Source organism: Salarias fasciatus, chromosome 8, assembly GCF_902148845.1.
Source record: "Salarias fasciatus chromosome 8, fSalaFa1.1, whole genome shotgun sequence".
NCBI classification, from domain to species: Eukaryota; Metazoa; Chordata; class Actinopteri; order Blenniiformes; family Blenniidae; genus Salarias; species Salarias fasciatus.
This window is the reverse complement of record NC_043752.1, coordinates 8583221-8604566: the sequence shown is the minus strand read 5'-3', so window position 1 is coordinate 8604566 and position 21346 is coordinate 8583221. Positions and strand designations below refer to the sequence as shown.

The 21346-nt window shown below is 43.8% G+C and overlaps 1 protein-coding gene across 1 annotated transcript; it reads right to left on the bottom strand.

Annotated features, from left to right (window-relative positions):
• Positions 1–7718: 7718 nt before the first annotated feature.
• On the bottom strand, positions 7719–19918 carry vstm4b (V-set and transmembrane domain containing 4b). Its single transcript, XM_030098965.1, has 8 exons — positions 19804–19918; positions 17678–18085; positions 12873–12926; positions 12584–12691; positions 12473–12506; positions 11650–11774; positions 10671–10735; positions 7719–10014 (listed from the first exon to the last, which is right to left on the bottom strand). The coding sequence occupies exons 1-8, from the start codon at positions 19853–19855 to the stop codon at positions 9889–9891; spliced, it is 972 nt and encodes a 323-aa protein (XP_029954825.1). The 5' UTR covers positions 19856–19918; the 3' UTR covers positions 7719–9888.
• Positions 19919–21346: the final 1428 nt, after the last annotated feature.

Here is a 21346-nt window from a genome sequence, read left to right as displayed (position 1 = left end):
AACTTGACAACTCAGTAAAAAGTCTTTAAAGCTGCTGCCTGATTGGCTAAAGGTTGATTGTTGCTGCAAACTGTGCCTCTTGAGCCATTTTCTAATCTGCTTCTCATTTTAGTGTACTGTTGTTCAGTATTATAATACGGCTTAGTCAATATCAGGCGGCTTGCCTCTTAATGAGTCTGTCTGCTCAGATCTTTATCCAGTCCACTCAGCACTCATCGACCCCACACTGAGGGAGGACCTGGCTGCCGCGGGGCTTCGAGGTTATTCCCTGTTTACAGATAGTATTGACTGTTGGTGTGGATGTGATGTTAGCAAGTAGAGAAAAAAAAGGGAATTGATTTCAACTGGTAAAAAGAGGGAGGGAATATCAAATCCTGATGGACAAAAAACTTAATTTTCTTGGCAAGCGGTTTTTCAATATACTAAGACGTTACATGGTGAAAGTGTTATGTAGTGGTATTTCTATTATGCATTAATTTAAGTTCAAACTTGGGAATGATTTGATGCCTCACCATCATCAGGGAATATGAGTTCTGGAATGATTCGTCATCCACCTCCACACAGGTGCTCTGGATCCAAACTGCTGATTTGATCAGTTTCTTGTCCTCCGTTGAAAAAAGAATGAGCATCAGGAATCTGAGAAGGTGCGGAGGAAACAGTCTGTGCAGGTTTGGTGAAAATGTGATTTTGTTGAGTTGGAGCTGATTTTCCTCAGAGGCAGGCTGCAGACCCCTGTGGTAGAGAGACCGGGCTTTGGCACCCAGAATGTTCTCAGCTGTGCTGGTGGGTGCTGCCCTCTAGGGAAAAATAAAAGTAATGCATGTTTTACAACTTGAGTGATCATTTCAAGTAATCTCTGCATTGCACTGCCGTTGTTATTGCTCTCTCAAGGCTGAATCTGTAAATAGAGAAGCATCTAAAAAACTTCTGTTTACTTTCACTAGATCTGAATATCCTACCTGAACAGCATCATCCAAGCACTGAGTTCTACGGTGAGGAAAAATCTGGATGTGATTTCAGTCCATTGTTTTTGCTCTGAAAAGGAGTTTTAAGAATTAACTCAGATCAAGTAAAGTTTATTTCTTCAATCAAGATTATTTGTCTCATGCAAATTAACACCTCAACTTTAAAAATGTATTAAAAAAATGTTTTTTATTTGGCTGAAATATTATAGGAGAAATAATGTCACCTAATCAAGTGGGATGAGGCATTTTAATTTAAAACAGGATTAATAAACTTGGGAAGATGATTTGTTTTTGCAGTATTCTTAGATCAGTGTGACTATTGAGGAAAGAAATAAAATCTTGAGTTTCTCAATGAACTTTTGGAACGAAGACTAAACATTCCAAGGAGATTGTGAGAATATCAGCAACTTGTTGTTCTTCCTAATCCTCAAGAGGATCAGCTCGCAGCACAAGCCAATCAGCAGCAGGCCAATCATCATAAATCCAAAAATGTAAATGACCTTGACGGACAGGGGTGCCAGGCCCTCCACTTCTCCCGGGCGTCCATCACATACCCAGCATGCCGAGTCCCGTCCGGACAGGCAGGATCCCCCGCTCCTGTGCGCTTCATTGAAAAAATCGTATCAATTGCGTAGAGAGACGAGCTGATCAATTCCACGGTTGATATTTGGTTAGTTCAAAAAACCAAGTCAAGTGATTCCTCCAGTAAAACAGACGAGACAAGAGTGCAGCAAGCAGAGACAAGAGGGAGGGAGAAGCAAAGTAGGCGGCGATAGAAAAAGCGTCCACCTCCTCTGAGAGCCAGCAAAGAAACGAAGTCCGCTACAGTTACAGTCAGCTGGGATCTAACAGGACCAGAACAGTGAGTTTTAACTGACAGAGCAGAGAAGAAGCTTCAGAAAACTGGCAAGTTGCTCATTTCTAAGTATTATTTTTCCAAGTGAGAGATTCATTGGGATATTTATCATTGATTGCAGTGATCAATCATCATGAATCTTTTCTTGGAGAGTCACGAGACGACATTTCAATCAACAAAAATATTTTGGAATAAAAAGCTTCAATAAAATGAAACAAGAGCCCCTTCATATGAATCATGACAGTCAAATATATTGAAATCTGCTGTAATAAACCCTGAAAAATGTTTTGGATACAAATTAAAAAAGATAATGACAGGAAAATATTCCACACAGGACAGAAATGTGGCCTTCGCCCTGAAGGCCGACTTGTAAATAGCTTCCAGTCTGACCCAATTCCCAAGAATCCCTTGATGTGACGGCACATTGATCTCATGACCAAAACATACAGCCTTCCGTCAGCAGTAAGTGTAATGTATCACCACTGCATGGACGCGTGGATTACTCAGCTGTGAAGCGTCTGAATGAGCCTCATGCTTTTCAGGTGACCAACAGCAAGCCGACACCCACAGGGAGTCATTGTTGCCAGCAGGTGGAGTTGTCAGCCCAGAAAGCCACACAATCTTTGTGTTTAATCTAGTTTAGACTCCTGTCTGAAAGCTGTAAACAGACAAGTGTCACAAAAAGCATTTGTATACTTGTGAATGTTAAAAGAAGAGGCTTCTATTTTGCCTTGTTGAAGCTGGGATCAGGGTGAAAGGCAGGATTTCTGAACTTCAGAACAAACAGCTGATAATTAAATATGAAGTAATGCAAAAAGATGCAAATATTTCCAGAATAACCTCAAGATGTTGTCCCCGTGCTGCATTTGTCTTTGTCCAACAAAGATTTCCTTCCTTCCTATTTTACTTCCTGCCTTCCTTTACATCTACTTGCCAGCTGTCTGGCCTATTTTCCTGCTGTTTCACCTCCAGCCAAGAACTAAATGCATCATTATTTGAGTCATGAACATGTAAAAAGTTGTTGTTTAGAGCCTCCAAATTAAATCTGTAAACAACTGAGATTTTTTTTCAGTGTCTGCTAATGTAACTGATTTGGGAAAACAGGAATCCGCTTCATTTAGAGCACAACAAACCACAAAGTCCAAACCACAAAAACAATCAAGGGATCACATGACATGCACGGTGGTGAACCGTCACCCAGCACTTCTCTGGGGTCACGTTCTCGCTTCCCTTTAAAAAGTGCTTAGGTGAGAGAGTTTTCTTTTTCCATAAGCAGAAGGGAAACATAATAAACAACTTCAAGGAGCTCAGTGCACAAATGGAAGTTTTAAAAGAATGCAAAATGAGATCAGATTTTTCAAGCTTGATAAATGGGTTAAAGTATTTAAATTCTGTCTGTCCTACTCAGAATCAGACACATTAAAACAACCACAGCTCTGAAGTCTGGTCAAACTCAACACTGTCTATCATGTGGATCGTTGTTTTCTGTCTTTATGGCGTGTTTTTTTTTTTCATACCTCATCTTCTTTACAAACTGGTGTTTAGACTGTCTCAGCCAAAGCAAAGCCTCTGTGCAGAGATGAGTGGTGGCTTGTTGGACATGTTTGGGAAAGCGGGCACCGTGGAGGCAGACACGTTTTCAGAGTTTGTCTGAGCTTTGAACGGACGTGGCTTTCCTCCCCTCTGAACCGTGTGTCTGCACTTCAGGGAAACTGGTTCAAAGGTTTCCTTTCTGTAAATGTTTGTCCAGTTTTCTTTCAGGAAAGTGTTGCCCCTCTGACAATATGATCAGAAGGAAGCAGTGGAGATGGTTGTCTCAGTGTGCTGTGGTGGAGAACAGAGAGGACATGCAGGTTGAGCTCATTCGCTCCACATAGGAAGGAATCAATCACTTCAGTCAGGCCATCATCTTTCTTTTACATTGACCAACATCTGCATTTGTTACATTCCTTTGACTTAACATGTCTCAAGAAGAATTACTTGAACAGTTTAACTAAGATCATGAACTTGTTTCCCCTCACTCTTGACTGTCGCCTTGTCTGTACAAAAACCAATTCACACATTATACTGACAAAATTCTTACTTTTAACACAATTAAACACATTTTAAACCAAGCACTATGAACTTTTGCTCTTTATTTTCTGAATATACTGATTATAAAATACAACACAGTTTTTACACAAAGGCTAACCAGAGTACGCAGTTCTCTCTAATGGTGACTTTTCTATAGTATTTCTCTCATATTTACCATCACCTCCAATATGGCATTTCTAATTTGGTATCCACCACACACTTTTCATATTAGAGGCATCATACTGCAAGAACCATTTCCAGAAGGTGCAAAGAAATGCAATTTGAAAGTCTCTCAGGTGCTTGTGGTTAGATTATCTGCACTATCCAGCTCCGCTAGCATTAGCATGGATTAACAGACCTTCTTTGCTGCTTTTTTCCTCACAATTCTCTTCATAGACTAATTTGCTTGCAACCGGAAACGATCTACTCAATAAACAACACTTTCAGCCATTGATCTCTGTTTTTTACATTCATTTTGATGAACTTTTACTAACCTGTGGTGGAGAATACTGAAGACGCGCATGTTGAGTTGGTTCACTCCAAACAGGAAGGTTTGTTCTTCTTCTGCGGCCTGCTTTACCCGATACCACCAGCGCGAGGCGCCTCCTAGCGTCTGGATGTGGAATAGCACCGTGTTCACTGAGATTAGTGTGCATTGGAAATAACTTCAAGACAGTCAACAACATTAAAAAAAAGGGTGTCTGTTTTTCTGCCCATTATCTTTTTTAACCCTCTGCAAAAGCTCAGCAGGACTGGAGAAAGGTCCGGTTGTTCACAGGATGAATGAATTAGAAAGGAACAAGATTAGTTTACAGGCACTTTTATTCACATGTATGCCTGAACAAAGTAACTAGTCAATAATTAAGCAACATCTCGTTGACATTCCATCAGCAATGTATCCTAAAAAACAATTTCAGCAAATTTATCATTTTAGACCTTTATTTAAAACAAATGATCAAGTAACATATATATCAGGTCTCAGAGATTGCTGTTAATATTAGATTTTTCAGTAAAATTTTAATTTTGTGTCAAAGCTTTGAAACGGAGCACTGACTCTAAACATATGGCTAGGATTGGCATTTATCAATATGGGTGTGAGTGTACGTAAGATCAAATCTCATGACAGGTCCACAAGGCGGGGCGTGAATATTGAAGGGCATGATATGTCAATGCGATTCAATTCAGCAGCCAAATTTATCAAGACCTGATCGTTTGTACATTGAGATCGGTCAGATAGAATCGATAGCCTTGGGCTCAGCCTTGGTTACTGGCCATTGTTGGGGGTTGACTTCTCTTTAGACCTTTGTGGAAAATGGTTAATAAAAACATCTGTGAAAGAACACTCCTGTCTCGTGTGCTTCCTCCAACGGTCCATGAATGAAACCTAAGACATAGTTGTTTTACAAAAAGTAAAATCATAACTTTATGAAGTGTGTTATTCTCTTTTAAAAAGTTAAACATATTATCTGGTTGCAGGCAAATGTAGTTTGGTGAAAACTGTTGCAGACCCCTGATATAAGATCAGATTATGGTCCAAACTATCCAAACTCAGCTCTTTTGTTGGGGAAACTCCCAACAGATTTTCACCTTCATTAACTTCACCATTTACAGCTTTGCACTAAACTCACACCAAGTGCTGATCCTTCAAGCCGATGCAGTATGACGTGTTGATGTTGGGGAGCCCAGAGGAGTGACAAGCAGCTGGAACTGTGCGCCTTTGAACCAGAGCCTGACGAGCTGTTTCTCATTAGTTCTGCTCGGCCCACAGTTCCACACAACACGGGGAGTGAATCACAGCAATGAGAGATGACAGTTAATAAATCTGTATGTGACAAATGCATCTGAATGGCAGGAAAAGTAAAAAAAAAATACTTGGATTTAAAATGGGCAGAAAGCAGAAATGTCTCTTTCTCCACGTTTCGAACAGCACTTTGTTCTTCGGGTTCTGGTGAACAGTGAGCGGTACAAACCCTCCATTTCCTCAGATGTTTTCTTTCCTACTCATCGACTGGGAACTTTGGAAAACAAGCAGTCTCCCCTCCTAAATTACAAGTAGCCTGAGAGGGCGCATATTTTTCAGCTGGCTTGGCTTGCGGAGTTCAGTCTGTGATCCTTCGGGCCGCTCCACTGCTCCCTTGAACGCAGTGCTTTGTTTCTCGGCAGGAGTGTCCTCCGGTATGTTTTCAAGAAACCAAACCAATCGGCTGTCCCCAGAAGACACGACTCAAAGCCCCTGCTTGTTGCGCTGAGGTATCGTAGTATCGAGGTCCTCCTATAGGACCGAGGAGGTTTCTTTCAGCATGGAGCCCGAATCTCATCCCTCAAGTCTTTCATTATCCTTTTGTAGCTATACATTACTGTCACCACACAGGATACGCTGCTGGTCCACCGTGTTTACTGAGCATTGTGTTTCTATAGACGGAGATGATGCAGCAGGAGCACGCACGCCTGGCATGGTTTCAGCGGTAACAATAGGTTGTTTGGCTGTTTTACCATTGACATCACTTGTTTCTTTTTAAAGGAAGCGCCTGCGAGGCCGGCTGCTCGCCAGTACCCGCATCAGTCTTACAGTTTACCCTCTCTTCTGCATTCATTTCCTCTCTCTGCGCCTTTTCAACAATCTCACCTACAAATGTTTTTATACCATAGATCATATTTTATTGCTATTGGACCACTTCCTTATGAGGAGGAAACATTTTTCTGGGCTCTCTGGGGTTCCTTTTGTCTCTCACATGCAGCGGGGTTCCATGTTTTCCTTTTCCCTAAGTCATTTGGAGGGAGCAGGTAAACTAACCCTCACGTTTGAATCTCCCCCTCTCTCATTACAGCCCTTTCACCACCGCAAGCGGAGCTGACACCCAAATCTGACTGCAGCCTTCCTCCGGCTTTTTTCTGCTGACACAGAAATCTGAGCGGTGGTCACTTTTAACTGACTGCAAAGCCTGACTGTGTATTCACAGCGAGAGGAAGCTGGACACGTTTTTGTATTTTTAGCACTGTGTAATGAAAATTCACTGCAATAAACTCGATTACATCAATAAAATATTTATGGTGGGTACACAGGATGATAACTCTGAAAGTTCTCCCAACTTTTTAGGAAGACTGATAAATATGACATTTATCGTTCTGTATAGAGAAGTCATAAAATCATTTTCACTGGATACATCTATCATAGGTTTTGCTGTTACATTATGGACATTTTCACATTTATCTGACAGAAAGTCTGAATGAATGACGATCATTTAGCTTTCTAGATCTCACAAATCTGCCTTCTCCTGAAGGAACTATTTGGCTGAGATGAAGAGATAAATGAACAATGAAGCCATAGATAGACAGTTTCCAGCCTCGGCATCTCAGCACACAGATGCTATCATCGTTTATAGTGATGAAGGACGAGATAAAGTGAAATTATGACATCAAGTACTTACTGAAGGTCAGCAGAATAACGAATCAATGTGATTTAACCATTTATCAGGCAAGTGACAATATTTGCATGTTGCTCTTCACTCTATCTTTAAAATCAACTAAGGTAAATAATTTAAGGTGACACTGAAGTGATCAAGTGTTTTTCTGTTCACTGATTTCAAACCCTGTTCATTGTCTGATTTAAAACTCCTCCCACAAAGTGAACATTCACTACAGCATCATCTGCAGAAGTAGAGATATTTCCTACATACAGCAAATACTGAGAGGACCTGAAGGAACTCAATCATCACAAGACAACTTCAGTCAGGACAACCATGATCAACCAATCTCTCAAACAGATTAGTTAAAAAACAAACAAACAAAAAAACTTCTCTTGAATCCTCGTCCTATCTCTATTTTCATGTTTATTTCACCTTTTGATGCACACTGAAAATGTACAAACTGAACATGAGCAGAAAACAGTGGAATGTTGATGGATGTGGAGGTCAGTGGTGGGCGAAGAGAGGGAAACGAGAGAGGAAGAAAGCACAGAGGCGAGTTTCACACACATGGTTCCAGTTAGAGCCGACTCCCATTAAGGACAATGCGGTCTGGGAGAAACTTTACGTTTCACAGTCTGAGGGCAGTTTAAAGACACTTCTACCCACCGCTGAAAGGTCGCCTTCAGCCATGTCACTTTGGACACTCTTAATCCAAACTGAGATGAAGGCGAGAGAACGATGACGGAAAAACTGGAACGCCCTCAGAAGCGAAGGTCAACAGTGGTTTAGGTTGTAATGTTAAAAACATTCGAGAGAACAAAACATGTCCAAGTGTCTAACCACCGGTTGGCTGCAGGAATCTACACATTTTTGGTCTCACACTGTAATCTTTTTCAGAAAAAACATGGCCTCAATCTGTGATAGCGCAGCAGTCTGACATTATACAGTCTCGTCAGCTGTTACCGGGCGAATTAGAGCTGCAACATAGTTTATCGTTCATACCTTTAGAGAAGGATCTCATCTGTTTACCACAGTCAGCTAGTTAGCAGATCAAGAGATGGTAAAATTCTTCTACACACAGTGGATCAGTGTGGATTCCTCCGAGAAGGGAAGGGAGGGATCCGGTGCCTTTGTGTCTGGCTTTCAAGTTCACTGTTTAAAAAAGCTCTCCTTTGCTTTTCCATGCTGGAGTCCAGCGGATCATTAAATGGAAAAAAAAAAAAAAAAAAAAAGGGAGTCCAGAGTATTTTCACACTCCGCTTCATGGAACGTGAGAAGGCAAGGAGGCCGTCACGCAGGTTTCCGGGACGGTTGCCAGAATGGCCTCTGGTTCTTATCTCCAACAGCAAAAGTCAAAGATCCCAAACTGTGATTGACGTTAATGTGAACCGGGCCAAACGCAGGTCTCATGTCATCCCAGAGATCAGGTGTCAGAATTGTTTGCAGGTTTTTGGCTTCGCAGCTCGTGCCTTTCGCTGCGTTTAGCCCTTCGGTAACTCCACCCTTGTATGTATGTATGTATGTGTGTGTGAGCGTCTGTGCGGCTAACAGCCTGTTAAGTTTACGTTGGCACCAGATGAAAGAGATCGGCTGGTTGTTGGGGGTCTGGGTGGGGGTGGGGTGGTGGTGGTGGGGGCAGTCAGTGAGCTAATTGCCGCTTCAGCATGAACTTGGTGTAGCTGTGGTCACTAAATGCAGACTAAACACTGACACTGTGAGCGAGATAATGATGGGAACACACTGAAAAGTCAATTAAATTTAACAACATGTTGGTTCACATTCATGACAGCTCATTTTTTTCCCCTTCTTTATAAATCTGCTGACTTTACTTTTCCCACATTTCTCTGTAAAAGTGATTTCAAGAATTCTCAACGCTGCTTGCACACGGCCTGAATGTAATTTCAGTTGAATTAAATATTAGAAAGTGAAATGACACAGACCGGCAGACTAAAAGGAGCAGTTCCAGAATTCAGGAAATAGTTTAGATGGTAGGCTTGACACATTTCTGATCAGCTGAAACAAACATCAGCTATTTTATTCCAAAATTATGAAATGAAAATGTTGATGATTTTATCCATCCAACCTCCTAAAAGTGGATTTTTTCACTCTTTGAACTCCATGGGATAATTACATCCATTCTTCAGATCAAGGTTGTTTCATTTCTTTGTAATTTTTTTGCTATAGTGTATATTCTTTTTTCTTTTTTTTCAAAATCACACATAGCATCATTATTCATTTATCATTTTCGATACTTATATTGACTGAGGAGGCACAAACCAGCCCGCAGGTCCGAACATCCACTTTGTTACTCTCATAACACGCTCAGAGACAACACAGGATCAAAACAGAAAAAGAAAAAAATATCTACAGTATATAAAAAAAGGCACATATCATTTGTCCTTATTAAAAGAATTTGTATCAAAGTTCATATAAAATCATATGTACAATTTTGTGGCATTACACATTCACCTTTGACAAAACATCTGAATACACAACAATGAAGATTATAAATAATTTTTTTTTTCCAAAAATTAAGGCACAGTTTACTAGTGGTGTGTGTGTGTGTATTTGAGTGTGTGCGCTCTTCTTATAACTGTTGCTCCCCAAACAGTATCTGAGCGTACACGGTGCCGCTGCGCGACGCTTTCGGCTCCGGAATCGGCTTCACCAGATCCAGCTCCGCGTAGGTCAGGTTCTCCTCCACGATCTTCGGCTAGAGAGAGAGAGAGAGAGAGAGAGAGAGAGAGAGAGAGAGAGAGAGAGAGAGAGATAATGATGGGGTTATGAGGGGGAGAGGCAGTTGCTGGAAAAAGGAGGTTAAGAAACAAAATGTTTTATGTGAGACTCCATTAAGCTAATTACAGAGCCGAGGATGCTGCCGTCGGGGTAACGACGACCTGGCTTCGAGAAATGGCAGCAGATGCCACCTTCCTGACTGAGGTTCTCCATCGAGGCTGCCAAAGACGTTTTTCAAGCATCCTGCAGCATTTGGTGCCACTAAAACACCAAGCTAACACACATCCATTTCATTCCAGTGACCTTATAAAACCCAACCTGGGTTATGTGGCGCACTTTATGAGTGTTTTGGTACTACTTTTTGCAGACGTTGCTGTCACACGAGTTGCTTATTTGTCAGTTAGTAGTCATTCTTTAGCCGGACGCTGAACCTCGAATTCGGAGGTAAAGCACATTGCGTGGCAGCACTGATAGTGTGAATGGGTGAAAATGGTACTTTGACCCCGTTTGCACTGCAATGTTTTCCAGTGAAAATGGAAACCTTCGCCGAGTTCTGGGTGTTCATTCACACGACAGTGCTCGGGGGCCACTGAAACTGAAAATGTGGTCAGGAGAATGAATGCTGCTACTCACCAACACTAGTTTTCTCGGTTGAGGTTTTAAAAGTTTGGGTTTTCGCGTTTTGTCTCCAATGGGTGCTGCGGGGACAAAAAACATCAACCGTTAAGCAAACAGAACGTATGTATGGTTTATTATGCGTTCTAGGGCTGAAAGATGAAGAGCAAATGTATTGTAATCACAATATATATTGCGATTACAATACATTTACTGCACATCTTTCAGCTCGAGCACCAGTATGTATGTGCTCGAGGGTTTGTGGGAGTTCGCCTGACCAGTTCACATGTGTTTTGTGGACTTGGAGGAGGTGTTTGAATGCGTCTCTGTGGTGTATTGTTGGAGGTGCTTCAGGAATACGGAGTCCGGGGCCCCTTTAAGGGCCATCTGGCCCAAATGACCAAAGTAGGTGTCTGGTCTGCATTGCCGGCAGTAAGTCGGACCTGTTCCTGGTTCATGTTGGACTCCGGCAGGGCTGCCCTTTGTCACTGGTTCTGTTAATAATTTTTATGGACAGAATTTCTAGGTGCAGCCAGGAGCCGGAGGGCGTCCGGTTTGGGGACCACAGGATTTCACAGGATTTAGCTTTTTGCAGATGATGTTGTCCTGTTGGCTCCGTCGAACCTGGACCTGAAGCATGTACTGGGGCGGTTCGCAGCCGAGTGTGAAGCGACAGGAATGAGGATCAGCACCTCCAAATCCAAGGCCATGGTCCTTCACCGGAAGAACCGGAAGAATTTGCCCTGCCCTCTCCACGTCGGTGGAGAAACCCTGGCTGAAGTGGAGGAGTTTAAGTACCTCGGGGCCTTGGTGATGAGTGGGGGAAGGATGGGGAGGGAGACTGACAGGTGGATCAGTGCAGCGTCTGCAGTGATGCAGTCGTATCTGTATGATGTGTTTATGTTTTTCTTTTGAGCTTTTAACTGAAGTGTGATGGATGTAAAGGAAATTCAGACGAAACATTTCAGTTCAGAATGTTCCCATGACTGATATTTACCTTTGGCTGGTATCTCTGGTGGTATCTCCTCCTGGTAGTCTCGGCTCCTTTTCTTCCTGTACCTCCTCTCCTTCTTCGGTAGAGCTGGAGAAACACTGGCTACACTCGTGACCGTCTCTCCTGAGCTGCAGAAGAACCAGGTTACCGAAGAGTCAGAACATTTTGATGCTTTTCTGGCAATAGTCATTACAGCAGGAGTTCTCACAAAGTGGGAAGATGAGATCCTTTAAAACAACTTAAAAATCTGGTCACATTTTCTCATCTTTTATCTTTAATTGCATTATAAGAAATATTGTAACTTTTGATGCCTGTTGAGATCCATGGGCAGTAAAAAGAAGAAGTTGTTTCATTTGAAATGTGGTTGTTGTCTCGGTATACAGTGCATTTATTCAAAATTCAGTAATAAAATTGTGTATTTTGATAAAGTAATTAGTAGCTTTACCCTCCATTAGGCATTTTTTCAACCCAATATCTTCCAATTTGAAAATGCTGTTTGTATGGAGCATTTTTGGCATTTCAAATCTGATATAATACTAAATCTGCCAGTGACAATAAAACACATTTCACTCTGATGCTCATTTACTGCAGGGAGACCAACCTTTCTTTAACCTCTTATCAGGCATTTAGTGAATTACCTTGAAATTTCAACCTAAGGCTGCTTGAATGCACTTCAATACAGCTTTGAGACTAAATCATCATGTTGATATTATTTATTAATGCCGACATCAGTTGGAAACAACACACTAGTATCGGTTTCAACATACCAAATATGGTCAATTCAAATATGGTCACTTTTCTCATAGAATTAACTCAAAACTCGTACCTGTTCTGAGCACTTTTCACCAGGTGGTAGTTATCTGCAGAGAGGAGAAACAGGATGAAGACGGAGCATGAGAGTCACATTTGCGCGGTCTGAACGTGTGTGGCCACCGACCTTTTAGCCTCTGCTTCCTCTGTATAATCTGGCAGGTGACTGTCACGGTGAACATGCACATGCACAGCAGCCCCACGGAGCAGATCAGCACGGCACACAGGTACACATCTGGAAACACACCAGCACATCACAAACAAGCCTGTAGCTCCACAGTATGAAAACATCTGAAGGAGGATGAAAAAAAAAAAGGGTATTTTAAGCCACTACAGTGTTTCCCTTTGGTCTGAGCTATTTTTGAATGCCAGAGAGGACACAGTCTGAATCCCCAACTAAAAATACTCCGACTTACCTTCAAACAAGCTCCACAGGCTTTCTTTGGCCTTGGTAGCTGGTAGGACATGCACTGTGTGGAAGGAAAGAAAAGGAGAAACACGTGAGGTGGGCAGCCTGCGCTGTGGCTCCTCTGCCGTCTGATTACACGTTGGATGGAGTTTAAATAAAGCCAAACGTAGGAAGAGAAGGAGTCTGAGCCCGTCTCCTCCCTGCTTGGTTGTGTCTCTGACTCACTGTCCACAAGGCTCAAACTCCAAAAGCCTCATTAGCCCAGACATCGGTGAAAATGGCTTTGAGGTTATGCATCATCGTAAACTTCAGCCTCACACGTTCGTCCTCTTCTCTGCGATCAGAACAAACTGTACTGATTTCATCCAGAATAGTCGGAATAATCTGAATCCAGCAGTCTTAAACCTAGCTGTTCTCTTGCTGAGCTGGTGTTGGGAAGCTCGCGCCGTGGCAGTGACACCCACGGCCGCATCTTGAAATACCCCAAACCGCCAGCAGCTGAGGACGAGCCGGCTCGCCACCGCGCCCGTGGAGACTTTCCCACAGACAGGCTGACTGGCCGACCAGCAGACCAGGAAGTATGTCAGCAGGCCGCCCTGGGGCAATCCAGAAGCTCCGTGATCAGAGAGAAACTGCAGACGAGAAGCTTTTCTCTGAGCTTAAATCTCCACATCTTATCTGGGTGATCATTTGTAAAGAGAAAGAAGACGAACTCAGCGTGTTCACTAGCCTCTTATATACTATTGGAACGGGCCTATTCTGGGCCAGCGCGCTGCAGCTGGTCTGCGGGCCATAGCTTGGACACTTCTTACTCAATCAGAAACTCCCAGAAGTTTGTAACAGACAAAATCCATCTGATTGAAAGCTGCGCTGTGTGAAATGAAACGCTCTTTGCAGATGATTTATTACAGAAGTCATGATGAATTATTCCCACAGCAGATTTTGATATCACTGATGACATTTATGTGGTGTGTTTCTTTTCTGTGCAGCAGCTGCACACGCTGGAAGACGCTGAAACTAGATAAATCTGGTGGACTGCGTGCCATAAAACTGTCTTTTATCCTCGTCTCTGAAACGCCGTCTTTATACTGCAGCTCCTGAACGGCAGAAGATGAGACTTGACCACAGTGGAAACATTCTTCAACCCTTTTCTATTAATTCATCCGAAGACACAAAGCTGCTCTCAGTTACTCTCTGCATTCTACTCTCGTGGCTGTAAACATCAATAATGACTCTGTGTGATTGAATCAGTCACTGTTTTAATTCACTGTATTCTAAATGACTGGAGATGAATGTAAGGACACAGCCTGTGTGTGTGTGTGTCCTCACAGAGCTTTAAATAATCCAGCCTGTAGCTTCCTGTTGCGTCTTTGCTTTCCTTTAAAAAAAAAAAAAAAAGAGAATGTTTTCCGTACACTGTGTTCTCTTCATGAACATAAATACAAGCTTATTTTGTTGGATTCTTCTTTTTATGTCATTTGTTTTCCTCCATTTCTTGCAGCGCAGCCTCCAAAGCTCCGCTTGTGGTTCTGATCCTCATTTTTCTTCATGCTATAGTTAAACTCCACCACATCCGTCTACCTCGTAGGAACGGGCCGTCGCCTTTACTCCCGATCGCCCACGTGCCTATGAGCTCAGAGTGTTTATGCCAGGAGGAGGTCGTGTGCACACGGTGCCGAACCCCCTGACCTCGAAGGAAACGTGTTAGTAAGGCGGTAATGGGCGGTTTTGTGAGATTGTGGAAACACCTGGTCACCTGATGTTTCCCCAACACATGAATTCCGACGTCACAGAAACAAACACACTCACTCAGTTATCTGCGTTGTGATATTTGAAGCCGACATTGGTCCCACAGGTGAGTTTGAACCTTCCAGATGTTGATCGCAGCTGTCAACACTCGGGCCTGAAGGGGTTCACGCTTCCTGTTTATTCTAGAGCCTCGACTCGTCCATTACCATCCCTCCAGCACAGAGCTGTGCATAGCATGGGGATAATGCAAGTGCAGAGGTGTCAAACATAAGGCCCGTGGGCCAAAACCAGCCCGCAACAGCCTCCAATCTGGCCCGTCGAGTAAGTTGCAAGAATCGCTTTCTTAAGACTGCTGGAAAACATTGAGACACAAGCTGAGATATCAGTGATGCTGCCATGCTGGTTTCTAGCTACAGCTATCAGGGTAAGTTTGTAAAAACATGCATGATGCAGCAGCTATAGATTTCAGGGCATTTTGTAACCGAAGGTATCATCAAAACTGGCTTCGTGTTGAGATTACAGTCATTTTCTGCTGTTTTTCTTGGAAAAATTGAGACATTTTCATGACTTCTGCTTTGCGCTACGACAGTGAAAAGCTTTAAATTTAAAATTTAAAGGTTATTATGTTTATCAGTCCAGATCCACTGAAGATGACATTGGTGTATGTCGCCCCCGAACTAAAATATGTTCGACCCCTGTGGCTGAGAATGTTTTTAACTTTGGAAGGATTTCTCTTCCATTTCCTTTCTCAAAGGTGTTCTGTTCGCCGTCCTCGAGGTTAGCTCCTTGTCACCTTCATGTAGTTGTATTTTTAACTTCCCTAATTGCTGTATTCATCTAAAAAATGTTAAAGTAAGCTCTCGTATTATTATCACTGCAACCATAATGGACCGGCACTTCCTCAGATTAAAATAGCTCTCCACATCCTCCACCGCCAAAGGTTAAGAGCCAGACACGAGCCGGCCGCCCACGGCCGCCGGCCCTGCAGGCCTCACCTTCCTCGGCACAACTATCTCTTGTTCCATTTCTGCTGAGTCTTTCTGGACTCGCCGTCTGCTCCACTTTCTGGGAGGGAAACTCCACGCCGGGGCCAATGTCAACAGCTGTCAGCGGGGACTGCGCGTCTGCCCGGGGCTCGGGCTTGGCTGCGGACGCCGCTGAAAGTCGCAGCCCGGAGGAACGTTTCCATGGAAAATGTGGCGCGAGGAATGTCGGGGAGGCAGACGGCGCACAGCGCGAGGGTGAGGAGATCGAAACGTGAAGTATCTTCAGATGAAACATTCCAAATCACTCTTGAATCAAGCAAGTTGGTGATGTTGCTTCGGTACAATGTATATATCACGTCCTCTTATGCTCTTTTAGTTCAAAACTTTGCTGCCCTAAAGGGACACAAATGAAAACTGTGTGAAAAATTAGAGTCCAAATCAGTAAGAAAACCCAAAAATTCACAGCCGTCCACGGTGCTCAGTCCTGTCACCAGGTCTGCTTCTGGTTTTGTGAGTAGAGTATCTGATAGCAGTCGATGTGTCATCCGTTCCGCTGTGAGAATGTCTGGAGTGCCGGCGGCGGCGGCGGCGGCGGCGATGAAACCTCGCCGCTCTCTGCTCTCCTTCCAAGACCAGCGACTCCGTCAGAGCCACCGCGACTTATGGGGATGGAGGATCCTTTTATCTCCGTGCCCGCTCCTGCGCGGTGACATTTCCCTTCCTAAATCAAAAGCAGCGCGGCGCTCTGGCTCGCTCCGGTTCACTTCTGCAGCCAGATGGATGACAGCACCGGGTTGTGGTCAGGGAGAAACTGCTGCTACTGGAGACACATAATTGCTCCCTCAGGACTAATAGTTATCACTGTTTGAGTGTTCTCTGTACAGATCTGTATATTTGAACAACAAATCTGACCTTGAACTTGTGTTTGTTTGGAGGTGCTTTAAATGTGGCCGACAGAAGAGGAGACCTTGCTCTCCCTCAGAGCAGGAGCCGCTCGGTCACCGATATCTGCTCCTGGCACCAGAATCCCAAACCTACATCTGCTTTAAGTTCCTGGCGGTCGTCCTGCTATCAAAACAGTGTTTGCCGTTGTTTTTGTTGTGGTTGGAGGAATGGCTGTTAAATCTCTGCTTTCACACCATCTAAGGCGGTGAAGTCATTTCGTTGGAACCTCGCCACGGGAAAGAAAAAAAAAAACTAAGCTTCTGCAAGATATGATGAAACTGTGGCTTTACCAATGAGTTATAGCTCTGGAGCCCCATGTCAAACCATTTTAGCAATAAAAAGTATATTTTTATACTTCATATGTGAATTTATCATTCTGGAGTTTATCGTTTTGCCACTCCATTGTAAGTGAGTTGCACTCGAGACTTAACTGCAACTCCAGAGTTGCAGTTAAGGAGTTTGATCTTTGGTTACTGAAGAATTATAAAACACAGCGAGGTTTAGAATGTGTCTCGATATCTCCTCTGTCACATAAAACCTGCATAACCTCTGAAAGTCTCTGAAAGTCTGAAAACCCACAGCAGAAAAAGCACAAATAGTTTATGAATGCCCATGTAATATACATTGCAATACATTCTGCTTTAATGGTGTGGAACCTAGTGCAAAGGTTTCTCCAAACAATACATCGGTAAAGTATGAGCTCGGCTTTAGATTGCCTTAAGCAGCAAGTCTCCCTGCTGTTCTACTATTCAAACACAAGCGCTGTGCTTTTTAGCACCAAAGAATTAATTGAAATTCTACAGAAATTACCCTTATAATGCATGTCAGTCAATGACTATCAGTGTTTATTTCAATGTGCCTGGTACTCTCCTCTGATTCACGCGATGCAGAATGGTTATTATCAATGAATGATTAACTTCTCATGACCCAATGGTGTGACAGTGAGAAAATTATTGAGCTGAGCTATTTTATTTTAAACTGAAGTGAGAATGAGAGAATGTTTGACATCTGCACAGCCAAACAAGCTAGACTCTTGGTTTCTTTGGGAGACTCATTGCTTCGGTCTGGTCTTGGAAGACTGCTGTGTTCTGTTTTGATCTTAAAAAACAAGGCGAATAAATGGAGCTCTCACCTCTGAGCTCCGTGGCAGCCGTGCAGTTGGACGAAGCCTTCCAGCGGGCCTGGTGCTTTTTAAACTCCTGCACCCGACACATGTAGAGCCCCCGGTCGCCCTCCGACACGTTCAGGATGAACAAGTCGAAGATCTTCCCCTGCTTCACTACGGTCAGCTTCAGCTTGGGCCACGGGAAGCTCTTGGTGTAGTTGCCGTAGAAGCGAGCTTTCCTCATGTTGACGCGGGCGATGAGGAGCTCGTCCTCCGGTCTGTCCGTGCCCGCCGGCAGAAAGGTCCATTTAACCACCGGCAGAGCCGCATTCCGGCGTCGCTGCGACACCACGCACGTCAGAGTGATGTTTTGACCCTCCTGGGCCACCGTGAAGGGGTAGGGAGTGATGGTGACGTTGATGGCCAGACACAAATCTGAAAGGCAGAATCTGTGTTTAATTCATAGTTCTGTGCGGATCTCCTGCTGAGAGCTATAGAGGTTAATCACCTGCAGGGAGCAGGCTCTTCTGGCACCAATCAAATTCTGTATCTGGACGGTACTTCGAGAGTAGAGCAGGTCATGTTTTTTGTCACTTCGTTTGATGCGGAAGCATGTTTAAGTGGCTGCTTTCACACTTCAATAGACTACTGCTGAAATCGTACTGCAGTTTGTTTTACTTAGCCTGAAACTGACAGACGGGAGCAAACCTCAAGGTCTGCTGAAATTCACCAGAAACCCAGAACAGTGGTCTCGGGACTAGGATTTCAAGGTTAGTCTCGGTCCCTTTAAGCTTTCAAGACGGTCTCGGGTTTGGTGATCTGGACTACAACAGCAGAAAATATACATTTACACCCAGGGCTTGATGTATTTTCAGTTTGCTGGTGATCAACTCAGAATAACACAGTATTCAGTTGGTGTTTTGTTTGCTTTTGGCCCTTCTTACATCTCCTGGACATCTTAATGTTTCTAAGTTTGTTTCCTTGTGTTCACAGCAGAGCGACTGGCAGGAGCAATCAGTCCCTGCAGGAAGTTGCGATCACAACAATTAATGTAATTATTTCAACCAAACTCTGTGAAATCTGCCTGACCTTGCAATCACCAGAACCTGATCTTATTAACATGATCGCAACATTGCAACTTCCTGGAGGGACTGGGCGCAAAGAACCCCAACAAGTAGGAAATGAAACGTGTTACTACGGAGTTGGAACTGTTTGATGAAGGAAGTTATCAAAAACAATGGAGCATCACAGCAAATAAATCCAAATCTAATAAAGAAAAAAGTTTATGACTGGTCTCAATGTCAAAGTTTGGAAAAGAGCAAAGCAACAAAGGAGGTACGATTATTTTCCTTTTCATTTTTAACTGGACCCTGACTTTCTCAGTGACGCTGAATCCTAATGGCTTAAAGATGCTGTTTGTGAGCAGAAGCCTGCAGTGATGCACGACTGACTCTCGATAACTGAAGCTCTGGGGGAAAAAAAAAAAAAAAAAAAAAAAGGTCCCCACAACAAACCCTCGCCTGTGAACGCCACACAGCCCGAGACTCAACAGGAAGTTTTTTTGTTGCTCAACAAGTTGTCTTCCCACTCCCGTGTTGCTTTTGGCGCTGTTGCAGACGTACGTGGGCCGCATATGAGGAACAGACGGGATTGCAGCATATGTCGCGTGGTGATGTGTAGCACATCTGCTTTTTCAAGCTTTAAGCTGTTTCATCATCCACTTTCCACATCAGGCAGAAGCTTTCAGCACAATTCACTGCATCCTTTTAGTTCTTAGAGACAAAAACAAAAGAATGCAAGTATAGTCTGGTGAGGGAAAAGTGCTGCAGGTCGACTGAATTACCATGAATTACCACGGAGGTGAAACTGCAAGTTCAGTTTACCTTTCAGACATTTGGAGGAAAAACCACCAATTTTCACTGAGGGATTCCCTCTCATCTGTTCAAACACGTGTCTCGCTGAAAAACAGGTCATTACGTCCCTGAAAACCATGTCCAGCTGCAGGCAAATCAACAAGCTTTTACCAATATTACGCCTCACCAGCTGCTCAAACATCTTCACAGCTTTCCTGCAAAGTTTCTCTGAAGGAGAACGTGATCTGAGACGCATCCTTTTCTTTTTCCTTGCAGCAGAGGAAAATAAACTTTTCTTACCTCCAAACAGCACCCGGGTGAGGAGAGCGAAGACCACAGAGGAGATCTTCATTTTCCACTACTGCAGCCTCCATAAACTCCCAGTTAAATGCCCCTGAAGAAAAGAAGCCCCGAGCTTCCTCCTCCTCCTCCTCCTCCTCCTCCTCTTCTGTTTTCTCTCCCCAGCTGAGGAGTGAAATATGAAACATTGGAGGCTCTGTTTCTGCTCAGAACCTCCCTCTGACCCTCCCCCAGATCCTCCATCCCCGGCAGAAACCCAGTTTACAAGCTCACGTGCACACACTCGCACACGCCCACACACAAACACACGCGAAGGTGACAGAAACAAACAGGTGAGGGGACACACACACAGACACACACGCACACACACACAAACACGCTCACACACACAAACACACACACACACACACCTCTGGCTCTGAGGGGAATGTGATTTCCTGGGCAGGATGCTGGGTGGGCGCAGGCGGCGTTGTTGAGATTGACGCCGAGCAAATCACACTTCCAGCTGTGGGGGGACGCTGCCGCAGACCAGTCAGGGTTTTTATTTTGGAACACACACACACACACACATGCTGACTGGGGGAAGCAGGACATGGGGCCGAGGGGGATGGTTGCCGTCTGTGTCAAGTAGTTCAAGCTATCTGAGAGTTTTATTTCTAAAAATATTTGTGCCTGGGTTTCTTTGAACACTTCTAAATGATCTTTCTGATCAATACTCTGTCTGGGCACAGTTTCATTTATTCCTGATGGGAAAATATTTAGCTTATCTATTTTCTGTTGTGCAACTGTCGAGTCTCTGTCTCTGTCCTCTCACGCTGTTTGTCTGCCACTCTATTCTGTTAATCTTTTTTACAAAATGCTCCCATTACAACTCAACATCCCACAGCGGGTCTTTGTACAGCCGGTAGAATCAGGAGGGGGTGTGTGGGACACTTTGTAGGCTTTTATCAAATTTCACAAAGTAGTGCTGCAGAGATCTGAGACAGTCCTGATGTCCAGATAAGTGGGGACGCCTCGCAGCTCCTCCGAAAAGCTCCAAGTCTGGCGACAGTTTACAAACGGTAGACGTTCCCCCGAGACAGTCCTGCTTCAGTGACACCAGCTTCATCGACTTCAGGAGTTTCTGCAGGGTGCAGTGTCGTTTAATGTCCTTTAACAAACACATTCTCAGTGTCTGCTGGAAGATAAAAGCTCCATTAGCTCAAGATCCCTGCTATCGGGGTTCAAATCCGTCCACTAGCAAGAGAAGACCCACCTGGGTCATCAATAAAGAAATATTTATAACAAAAGACACCAGTTCTTCATTTGCAGGTGATAAATAGGTTTTCTCCATCACTGGGTAATAACTCGGGTCCACACACGGATGCATAAATAGGTGCACTACGTCATGTTTCTCTGCAGCTTTCATCTGGATCAGTGTTTCAGAGCAACTGTGTTGTCAAGAGTAGAAGTGCAGCAGTGACTCCATCTGTTCGGTATTATTCTGTGATTGCATATCGAGTTACGGGGATATTAGGGAGCGCTTCTATTGCTTCTTCCTCAG